General features: G+C 36.9%; 1 protein-coding gene across 6 annotated transcripts in view; it reads right to left on the bottom strand.

Annotated features, from left to right (window-relative positions):
- arhgef4 (Rho guanine nucleotide exchange factor (GEF) 4) overlaps positions 1 to 12,088 on the bottom strand; it is an 85,689-nt gene extending 73,601 nt beyond the window's left edge. For 5 of the 6 annotated variants that reach the window (XM_065276075.1, XM_065276074.1, XM_065276080.1 and 2 more), the window contains exons 1-2: positions 11,813 to 12,088; positions 10,128 to 10,154 (exon numbers count right to left, since the gene is read on the bottom strand). In XM_065276075.1, coding sequence (XP_065132147.1) covers positions 10,128 to 10,154; positions 11,813 to 11,992 — 207 coding nt within the window. In that variant the 5' untranslated portion in view covers positions 11,993 to 12,088. Of the gene's footprint in view, positions 1 to 3,626; positions 3,807 to 10,127; positions 10,155 to 11,812 lie in introns of those variants that run through there. The other variant, XM_065276079.2, reaches the window with a different exon arrangement.
- Positions 12,089 to 12,244: the final 156 nt, after the last annotated feature.

Below are 12,244 nucleotides of genomic sequence, written 5' to 3'. Positions count from 1 at the left end.
AGGGTGAGATTGTTGTCCTCACACCATGCCACAAGACTGGCATCCTCCTTCCTGTAGGCCGCTTCGTCATCGCCTGTGATGCTTATTATCACCTATCACTGCGGTGTCATCAGCAAACTTCAGAATGGTGTTGCTTTTGTGCGTGGCAACACAGTCATGTGTGAACAGTGTGTAGAGGATGGGACTGAGAACGCAACCTTGTGGGGTGCCAATATTTGTAATGATTGTATCTGATGTCCTATTTCCAATCTTAACAGACTGCGGTCTGCCAGTCAGGAAGTCCAGAAGCCAGTCACATAGTGTGGGGTGTAGTCCAAGTAAAAGCAGCTTTTTCTTGTTATTAGATTACAAGACAAATAAGAGTAATCAGTTTACAGTAACTAATTAAATTACAGTAACTAATTACTTAGTAACTAGTTACACTTAACACTACCGTCTACAGCCGCGATAGTCCGCTCTATGCTGCTCCTGTATTTAGGTAATTCAATGGTTTCAGTAATGCGGAATGGTTTGTCGTTGGACTGTTTATGTTACTTTAACATTAACAGACACCTATTCAGCCTGCTGTTCTGTGCTTTTGTTTAGTTGAATCACTTGCCTTTCCAGATTAAATCTCTGTTCTTTTGCTTGGATTTTGTGAAATCTTTTTTAAATAAATGCAACGTATTTTTTTTCCTCTTTAAAACGCATTTTTGACTTACTCCGGAGCAACTTATAGTCTGGAAAATACGGTAAGCACTTTTTTTATTATTGCCTCCCAATGACAAATCACTTGATTGTTTCCTTATCTTTGTGAGTCACTTTGAATAAAAGAGTCTGCAAAATGCCTAAATGTAAATGTAAAATCCAAAATTACAGATTTTTATTTTATGCCAAAAATCATTGATTAGGGTATTATGTAAAGATCATTTTCCATGAAGATATTTTGTAAATTTACTACCATACACTTTTGTGAGTGGTTGCAGGTGCTTAGGACTTTATTTGAACTTTAAAGATGTTCTAAATAATTTAATTTTGTTGCACCCTGATTTTCAAATAGTTGTATCTCGGCCAAAACTTGTCCTATCCTAACAACCCAAATATCACAGGAAAGCTTATTTATTCAGCGTTCAGACTTAAAAAACTGACTCTTATAACTGGTTTTGCTGTCCCGGGTCACATATGTATTTTGCAACTGGAGGTGGATGATAAATATTTGTTAAATGTTATCAAATATTTAAATGGGACCAAATGTAAAAGTTAAAGCTAAATTAGAATAAAAGAAAATCTTATCAATCAAGGAAATGAGAATTTTTAACACATTGAAGCCAGTTCTGAAGGTGTTTTAGCATCTTAATCTCCTTACATACAGTAACTGATTGTATACACCTCCACTGAAAGCTCCATGTGTTTTTGTTAGATACAGTATGCTCTGATGATGACACTGTGTTACAAAATGTTTTGACACATTGGAATGACGCATGAAACATAGCTACAATTTATATACTTCCATAAATTTTCTTTTAGACTCTACAGATGTAGGATGCAGGCCAATAAACAGAATGAGTATGAAAAACGGGATGCATAAAAACATTCAAGAGTACTGTAGCTCCCAGCAATGTCTGAAAACATTCCCTCATTCGGCCAAGATTTTGGTCATACTTTGTGGTTAGTGCTATGGTTAAAGGCTGTGGACCTGCTAAGGTCAATAAAGTCAGTAAAGTCTGGATAAAGAGGTAATAAAAAATAAAGGTAGGGATAACCAACGTTTAATAACAACGTAATAAACTTCTGGTCTAAAAATTGAAAAAGTGTTGCTCTGCCGTTTGCATAGTATAACAAGACTGCCAATGAAAATGTGTGGGTCAAGGCACCCTGAAAAGATCGCGTAACTCCAGACAGGAAGCAGCTACACTTTAAGACACAGGAGGAAAGCCAAGGAAATTACTTGAATTCTTCACATAAAACCACATTCTGCACAGACTTGTACCACCATTTACTTTTTTAGATTATTCAGCTGTAGTAGACCTTGTTTGAAGGCTTATGAATAAAAACCGTAGTCCAATTATATACAGCACTGACAGAACAACTAACAGCACATAACCTAGAAAAAGAGCAATGCAGCGGTCCATGTTTCCCATCCGTGACACTAACACCACAGCTAAAGCTCAAAGACGGCTTGGCTGTTGCTCCAGGCTTGTGGTCTCAAAGGAAAGGCAAGCTCGAGAGAGCCAATCATCTTTTTCAGCTTTCTGTACCCACAAATGGACAACTAGCCTCTGGCAAAGTCATGTTCTTGGTATTCTATGTGTGCCATCGAACAACGAACCAGCATTGACCAAAACAATTTTAGCATTGAAGCTAAAATATTTTTGCCTCAGATCCTGGAAGCGAAAGCATCCACCCTGCAATTTAAAGACATGGAGAATTCAAGAAGGATAGCGAATATGGACAATATTTACTGTTCACTATTTATCTCCAATTTCAAAAGGAGCTGAATTCCCCTGGGAAAACAGTTGACAGCTGGAAAACAGAGGACAGAAGCTTTTCGAGTAAACTCATACAGAGCCTGATGGGCTGTTACTGTAAATCCAAGGGTTGAATAGCTGAATATCTAACAGGCAATACAGGATAAAACCGTAATTTTCCACAGTTCTGTTCCACATGACATTAAAACAACAACACGGCTTGTTTGTTATTGTGAACCCGGGTTCCGGCACATTTGTAATTGGCTATGTGCATAAAATGGAAAGAAAAATGATATCAATGATAAGAACAACAAACAGCTGATGGGCACCAGCAGCAGCTGCAGAATGCTACAGTACCTGACAAAGCGATATTTCTATCAGCATTAGCATGAACAGATTTTTCCAGCTGTTCATATCTACTGTAGTAGTTATAACCCAGAGTAGAGGTGAAAACAACAATGCTGAGAGTTGTAATGAATGAGAGATTATGACTAAAAAAGCATTACTATTTGAACATGTCGTTCAACCCTTCTGTAGTTTCTTTCAGTAGGTGTTTAATATTATAGCATCTGGGGCTCACATCAGATTACTCGACTAAGAAGCTCCATCAGGACATCCCAGCAGGACATGAGCAAATAAAGAAATGCTTCATCCTAATAGGAAATCTGGGAAAGCATGAACCTCCAAATTCAGCACCACAGAAATACTAAGAAACGCAGATGACTCTCAAACCTCAACTGTACACAATTCACATACACAAAGTGAGTTCAAAGGGTCAACACTGAGTGATGTACAGTACTGAGTCATGAAATTCAAGTGAGCTCTACAGGCTTCACATCAAAACCATGTAATGTTGCCATGTGTAATAATCCCTCCGATATAAATTATACATTTAAATTCTTAAATCCACAATGCTGGTGAACATGGCTGCAATTACATTACACCATAAAGGATATGCCAAAATGATTCCCAAGCCATCAATGTGACACAAAACACACACTGCCTACTACATTACAGCATGGTGTAAAATAACATGGCTGAACAAAGCACAACATGCTCGACTCCTTATACAGGTGTCTGCATTTGGAACACAACTAGACAATGCGTCTTTAAAAAGTAAACAAACCAGACTGCAAAAAAATGTCTACTCTAAAATTTAATGTAGGTAGTCATCCATACCTGTGCCATGTGTCTCTGCTGTCACAGCCTCTGTTTGGGATCCTAACAGTCACTTTTCTCGTAAAGCTGATCTGAGCTCAGCCAGAACGGTTGCCAGATTCCATTCATTGCCTTGACTGCTGCTTAAGCAACAAGACTTAAACTGCACTCTGCAGGCTCACACAGGGACACGAAAACAAAGAAGAAAGCCCATCCCAGCATAGAGAGTGAAAGAGAGAGGAATAAACCGAATAAGAGAAAGGGCCAGTCAGAACAGCCTGATGGCATTAAGAAATTGTGGTATTTTGAATAAAGAGAGAGAGCAAGAGCCAATCAGAGACGAGACGGCTCCCCCTCCTTATTGCCTGGAGGATGCTAATAATTTAACAGTGAGGTCTGACAGGTAACGTCTGTCTTTTTATTTTCAGTACGGTGAGTTTCTACAGTGTCTTTGAGAGATTCAGCGCAACGTTTTAAAGAAATGCAGGACAGGTGAACAATGGAGGAAGGAATTCTTTCAAGTGAAATGCAGTGGGATCTATGTCACTTGTAGTAGCTCAATTGTTTTGAGCGATTATGAGAGGAAATTACCAATTAAAAATATAGCGAACTGTTAAGGATACAACAAAGTCATTACTATCATCGCTACAGTAACGTCTGCTGGCAAACTATATATTCCACCTGAGCAGGTTTTAGTGTTTTGAGGCGAAAGGAAATGTATGAACAGCTTGCCAGTTCAATTCTGGCACACCTCATGAAGCCCTTCGCCCGCGGCAACCACCGCCAAAGAAGAAGAGTGTGCGTGAGAAGTTGTTTTATCCAATAGGCGGGGAATGAAAAGAAAAGCAAGCACTTCCAGACTTCTTTGTTTAGGGCATAACGAATACCCCTGAATAAAAGTCTCTCTCTCTCTCTCTCTCTCTCTCTCTCTTTCTCTCTCTCTCTCTCTCTTTCTCTTACCTAGCATGAAGCATGAATTTTTTAGCTAAATACTAACATTACAGTCCTAATGAATGCAGCCATCAAGTGAAAGGCTATTGTTCAAATCAGACATGTGACTTTTATTACCACGGGTGATTAAAATCAGTTATTCAGGGTTGGGCGGGATGAGGGGGAGCGAGCACAGAGGGAAGTTGTCAATCTGAAGCTGAAAGAGGTCACAATGTGAGCAGGGTGGTACATGATAATGAGGAACTGTTTCTGATGCCTGACTGATTAACAGACCACGTAAATGCAACAAAACGCTGCACAGTCATTCCAGCTAATCTTCAAGCCAAAGATCTCAAAACCACAGAAATAATCTAACAGCCCACAGTCAGGTTGTTTCCAGTGAGATGATGAGTATAGTACTGTTTAACCCATGTACTAGTGCGGAGCATTGTTTAAAGTTGTCCAAACAGAGTAATTATGCAGCTTACTTACTGCAAAAATCCACCAAAAAAAAAAAAAAAACTGCCCAGGATGAAGTTTACACTGGCAACCCGCAACTATCATCCTCTCACCACAGAAAAGCTCACCGCAGCCAATGCAACAGTCTAAAGCTGGCTTTGGGGTTTAGCGCTGGGTCAGGAAAGTTGTGACAGCTTATTCTTGGTCTACAAACAGAAGTTGGAACAGGGTGATAGCAGGATTTTAGAAGATAAGAGAGCTAATGTGGGAGTTTATGACTGTGATGTAGTATTATTCGAATGTTTGTGGTGTATTTGGCATTATAACTCATGCTTTGAGCTTGCACTGCCTGTAAGGCTCAGCCCTTCAAAGCATACTTCAGAAGAGCATGTGACCAAAATCCAAGAATACGTCTTCAGGCCTTGATGAATACAATGGTATGCCATGTGAAGCATGTAAATGCTTTATAATTCATAGACTATATATATAAACACAGTTTTGTAGCTCACACATGGCAAGCTGTGCAGAAAGAACCATTAACACATACATACATTTACTTCTATGCATACTGAAAGATTTATTGTGTACATATATAAATGGTTTTGTAGTTCATACACTGCAAACTCTAAAGACAGAACTATTAATATATATATATCTACCTTTACAAATATACAAAGTTATACCCTGCAACAAAATTTAAATCTTTAACATGTAAATATAAAAGTTTTTATACAGTATATTCAGAACAATCTTGATCACCCTGATTTGTGAGAGTCATCACAGGTTTAACGCCCTGTGAAAAATTTAAGTGACACAGCTAGGTTTATAATTGTAAAAATGTACAGGCTGAGACATGAAGACAAAGATTAGGGCTCAGTAGTGTAAAAGCATGAAGTTCTACCAGTACTACATCTTTTTAACAAAATTCTCCTCATGTGTCTGCTTTTTATCTTTACTGTAGAGATAAAAATGATTACTTGTTATTAAATGATAACTATTTCATGTAATTTAAAAATATAAGTCATTTTATACAGCACTTATACTTAAATTATTATTTCAAATAAATAAATCTCTCATAATGATTAATATTTTAAGCTTATTTTGCTAAACTGAAATGTTAACATGCAAATTCAAGAAATACAAGTTATCAACATGCCACCATGTTTGAATGTAACGCTAGGATCTTCAAAGAAGTGATATACACCTGCATGAGGGTGAGTAGATTATGAGAGTATTTTCATTTTTGGGTGAACTAATCCTTTGATTTATGTGATAAAATTAACAGCCGTAGTATTGGCTTCTTCATCTTCTGCAGAAAACAATAATACCTTTTCACACACATATTACAGAAAATAGACGAAAAATTTGTCCGATGTGTCTTGGGATAGTTAGATTTCTTTATTCATACTGCCAATGATTTTCCAGAATCTGAGCATGTATTCACACACATCCCGTAAAGATCCCGTTAAGACCCCCCAAACCCTGAAAAGTGAGGCAAAAACGTCTCGATCGCCCCCCAGTGAGTGGTCCAAGTGTAGACCATAAACCCCACCTCCCCCATGTTTTTCAATGGGACTTGAGACCAACTAAACAATTTAATTACACTTCAATTATCTTTTTTTCCGGATCTGGTTTCTGTCATTTACTGTTTATTGCATAAAAATAAAAACTGTAGTGTCACGTCATGATTTACAGCTGTTATATGCGAGAGAGAGGGCGCGGCCTTGATTTGGCGCCTCTACTTGCTCACTACTGCACAGGACTAGTCCCGAAATCGCTTCTGCGCAGACTCAAGACCCAAGATGTCAGCGCCGTATCGAGACACTGACGACTTCACTTTTCACTAATGGAAGAAAGCGAACGGACGTCATCCATCTTTTTTTTAAAGTCTATGGTAAAGACATGCAACATGCATTGTATTTGTAATAGTGCACTTAAGCGACTTAAGTTTGCTTATTATACGCAATTTATCTTTTGAGGATCAACGTGAGTGCATTTTATTTCTGATTCGATCATGAAGAAGTGCATGACGTACTGTTATATTATTCTGGTAAGCAATATCAGATTCAGCATGCATAGTTAGGAGCTCCCTGATCTCTGCTTTATTTTAGGTTTTGCAGACATTTTTTACTATGAATGTTGATATGCATTTAAATTCCCTGAGTTAAAGAGCTGAACGATTACTTTTTGTTGAAATGACACTATGACACGCCCCTTACGGCATTGTGCCCTGCCTTTTGATCACACAGGACACGTTCTGTAAATGTTATGGCAATGTTACTAGGTCCCCATTACAGGACCGATCGCAGAATCAATTACGTGAGGTGTTTCACAAGAAAGCACACTGAAAATTTTATGGAAATTTTATGGGATCAACATGCTGTGTTGAAATTTATTTATTTTAAATGGAACAATCAAGAAATGTTGGGTTAGAAAAATGGACGAGCCCGCACTCTAATAATGGCTGGGTTATTTTTAACCCATAATAGGTAAACGTTGGACAAAACACGTGCTGAGTTAAAAATGACAACATGGTGAGTTTAAAGTAACCCTATGTTGGGTCAATTTTAACCCAGTGGTGTGTTCTGTCAAATGGCTTAAAAATAACCCAGCCATCTTTAGAGTGCAGCAGTTGGGTTACATTAACCCCAAAATGTTTTATATTTAATCCAACAATGAGTTCAAACAAACCATCATTTTAGGTTGAAACAACCCAGCATAGGTTAAATTAGAACCCAACGGGATTGCCTCGTTCCCTTTTTGACCCAGTGCTAGGTTGAAATAACCCAGAGTGTATTGTAGGTTCAGTTAACAAAAAGAGAAACCTACATAAAACGTCCTCATAACTCTGTTCAAATAAAGCTTGTGAGAAAAATAAACTTTCTGTGAGTTTAGTAGTTCAGTAGGAAAACGAGGAAAGTGACACAAAGCAACCATATCAATAGTTCTGCATGACACTAGCCTATACTGGAGAATGGCACAATAGAAACCATCACTCAAAAGGGTTAAACAGAGTATGGCACTCAAAAGAGCCATACAATATAATAGTGACACACTGAAGAAGTATTTTATGGTCAAATTGGACCATTTTTAACCAAAATTCAAAGTGATATGCATAGCAAAACTAAAGAGACAAACTGTTCAATCACGTGGGAGGAAGTTCTATAGGACAAAACATCTATAAGAACAGTCAAATGAACAATAGTGTGCTTCAAAAAGGAAAAAATAAATATGTGACGATGGCCTAGTCACAACCCCAATCCAATCAATGTCATGAAGGATTTGTCACACTATATTTCAGAATACAGTTAACCTGATAAACTTGAACAACAGCAAATCTATGTATAAGCTGGTATTATTACAAAACACAGCTGTCATAGCTGAAGAAAAGGTAGCTCTACAAAAAAAAATTATTGTTAATTTTGCATATTTCTGCTTTTGAAAAAATATTTTGCATTGCATAGATAACACTTTATTGTGCTGTCAATGTGATGCAAGATGTTTGTAATCATGCAAGATGATGGGTCAAAAAACAAATGAGGGCAGATCTCTCTAATTCTGTAAAGCATAAATAATAATAATATATGTATGTGTGTTAGTAATTCCAATTGGAAATTATTGTAATTCAACATGCCTTGATCAGTATTAATTTTTTCTGTTTAAGTTCTCACCCAAGGCTTATAGCTCAAACTTGACTGAATCACATAATTTGCTTTATTGCTTAAGAAATTCATTGCAATGCTAATAAAAATGACTTTATCAACTTAACTGTAAAGTTTCTATTGAACAAGCAAGATTATGCAACAAAGTTAGGAAACATTTCAATAAAACAATCTGATATGACAGTTAGCAAGCAATTTACACAACTACTTCTTTAAGAAGGATTGATAAGGAATAAAACAACCTGTGATCAGGAATAATTATCCCATTTATTCAGAGGGAACACTGCTGAAAATTCCATAGAATTCCACACAAAACCAACATCATCATGGCCTGTTCATACCTGATCTGAGCAAACCAACTCACTGCAAATCTTCATTCAGTGTTGGTGTCATGGGAGTGCATCAGACATATGCAAACTCTTAGCTGCAGAGAGGACAGCTCTGATCTCTGTGCATTGCACAACTCCTTAGCAACATCCAACAAGTTAAGGCATAACCGTGAAAGGGAGGAAGCAAGATAAGCTGTTGGCAGTCGACATCAGCAGTCGACAAGTACAGTATGTGCTCATGGACCGTGGCTGTTTGCACCTCAATGGTGATTACATCAAAGTAATTGAAAGATGCAGTTTGATGTAAGATTAAGTTCAATTGAATGAGTTCTGGCATTAAAGTGAAAGAAATGACAGACTAAAGAGAATCATGGATATTGCATAAAAGCCTGTATCTTCATTTTAGGTATCTTTTACTTGTTTTAGGCACATTTCGGCAAAATAAAAATATATTTTTTTAGCATAAAATAGCAATTTTGTCCTTAAAAAAAATCTTACTTAAAGTTATTTAAAACAATAAAAATTTGTCAGATTTAGCATTACAAATTTATAAATGAATTTTAATATTTTCATTGGAATTTGTTAACCCTTGTGCCTTGTTCCAATTCACTACCCTTTTGTGTTGTTAGCAACCTAAAATGGCCACAAAATTAAACTTAAAAATAAAAATAATTAAAAATAAATCAAAAAATTAAATATTTTTTTCAATTTTTTTGCATAAATCTGTTAATCAACCTCAGTACTGATCAAAATACCAAATGTTTCCAAAGATTTCATGATTTTAACTCTTTAATTGCCAAGCTCATAAGTAATGCCATTTTGAGAAAAAAAAACACAAAATCACTGATTTTGAATATAAAAAGTGATTGTGGACTGTGGATTGTGGATTTTCTTTTACCTTTTATACAGTCTTGGGCATGCCAAAGATTAGTAAAAACTTTGGCTTTGATGCATTTTTAGTTTTTGTGCAGCATCAGATTTTATTTTTTTCTCCATCATTTATGGTTTGTGGCCATTTTTTTCCACTACTCTAAATGAGAATTATGGTAATGGTTTACTTTAGTCCATTGTGGATGGTTTGGAAATAACAGTTGTACAGTTTGTACAAAAATGTTTTAACTAAAATGAATAACTATTCTTACCTGGGGTACTGGAGATGGTCTGAATCTCTAGAAATAAACAAAAAGGAAAACAGACATGTTTCAATGTGTGTCCTGAATTGATGTACCAACAGTCAAAAAAGCAGTTCAAGCACTAGCATTACAGCAAACTGTTGGCACTAAAACAAACCACAGCGTATAAGTAAGGGATGATCTATAAAAACAATTAGACACATTGTTGTGTATAATTAGGGTTTGGCAAAACAAGATTTTCCAATCATAGCCTACACCTATTAGGGCTTCTTTGGAAGTAATAAAATAAAAACAAAAATAAAGTTTATACTGCATTTAAAGTAATGTTGCAATGTGAAGATCAAAGAGAAAAATGGGAATAAAATCCATGTGTTAAAAGCTACTGTTTTAAAGCAATTTCTGTTTAGTCATAAACGCCTTAACAAATACAAGTCTTTGTTTGATCTACCAGCCATCCATATGGTTTTCTAGCATGTGAAAAAATCCTGCTGGGCTTGAGAGTCTGTGGGCAATTCTTGAACCAATAAAAACAATTAAAAACTGCTCAAGGTTGTGCTGTGACTTTTAGGGCTTGACCTCTGACCGAAAGCAGCTGGGTCTAGTTCACTAGCTCTATTCAAAGGTAATAGATATAGATGTAAAAATCCAAATGCATTGGAAAACCACAAAGGATCTTGGAATATCCAAAGGAAATAAGCCTACTAAATAATAGTAATAGAAAGTGCAATGTTTTATTCCCTAAGTCAACCAACTTGTTTCTTTTGTTTGAGCAAGTTTTAGGATGACTTGTGAAGAATAAAAGACGCTAAACCCGAGATAGACTCCTAACAGATTATAAACAATAAGAGGCTCCTTTGATTTACAGGTGCCATATTTATGAAGGCCTGAAGTGGCAGCAGTCCTGGTAGGGGGGATACCACGTGGATGTAGCCAGCCAGTCATCACAGTCATTGCCCTGAGAAAAACCCCACTGTTGATACAGGTCCAAGGATTTGGCTGCATTGTTCCTATCTATTTCGTGGGCGAATAAGGAGACACTGTAAAAAATAGGTCTAAACTAACTGAAAAGAAAGTCTTAATTGGGAGAACAATAGTCAATAAAAAGGTGTAAAAAACCTGATAAAAAATATATATTCTATTATGAGCTATCTGTTAAATATTTGTCATTAAATAAAAAGACTGAATAACATCCGATCAGCTATGGTTCACTGCAAGTAAAAGTTTACTATGTAATGAGTCTTTTAGTGGCCAGTGTGGTAATGATGTCACATCATCTTTTGTTTACCATATTATGACTGGGGCAAAGTTAAAAAGTGTGAATTGGGAATTTGTGAAAGTCCAACAGAAGCCTAGATCATCTAAAAAGCAGGTGAAGGGGCTGACTGCATTTCTACTTCAGTCATTAAATGTTTTTCCATTTGTTGTGAACAAGACCATATTAATATAGGATTACAAACGCATTGCAACAATTTCTAAAAATGAGTATAGCCAGGCCTTCAATGTGCAGGAAGCCTATTAATAATTCAAGAGAATTGTAAGAGTATAAATAATTGTTAGCTAAGCCAATATACTGACTGTAGGTATGCCGTTATACAGTATACCATACAATAATTAGTAGCTTATGTTGTTTATATGCATAAAATATATAAACAACATTTAATCTACTTGCACAACACACCTGTAAGATATCTTACCTGGCAAAACTTTACTACAATCCAACAAAATATGTACGCGGAGAGTGAAAACTTTGCTGTCATGTATCGCTCCGGTAAGCAGGCGAGATGCATCTGCACCTCATCCAGTCCTCCATCTCCACGAGGCTCCTGTTCACAGCTCCGCGTTCCCGCGGCGTTATCTGCTTCTCCTTCTTCCATCCTGACACGTTTTTACCAACTTAGGAAAACTCTTTCATGATGGTTAATCTCCACAGCAATGATATAAGTAAGTTGTATGGTCAAACATGCTGTTGTTGACCCAGTAGCAGTTTTAACATAAAGTGGCATGGCATCTTACGCACAGAAGCCACTGGCACGTGCCACTATGTTTAGTGGCACTTCCTGTTTCCATTGGCTCGTACCAGTGGCTCGTCGAGTGGCACTTCCGGTGTCCAGTGGCTCATGCCACTT

The sequence above is a fragment of the Paramisgurnus dabryanus genome, chromosome 6 (genome assembly GCF_030506205.2).
Source record: "Paramisgurnus dabryanus chromosome 6, PD_genome_1.1, whole genome shotgun sequence".
Classification (NCBI taxonomy): domain Eukaryota; kingdom Metazoa; phylum Chordata; class Actinopteri; order Cypriniformes; family Cobitidae; genus Paramisgurnus; species Paramisgurnus dabryanus.
The sequence above is the reverse complement of the archived record's forward strand: the minus strand, read 5'-3'. Positions and strand labels throughout refer to the sequence as shown.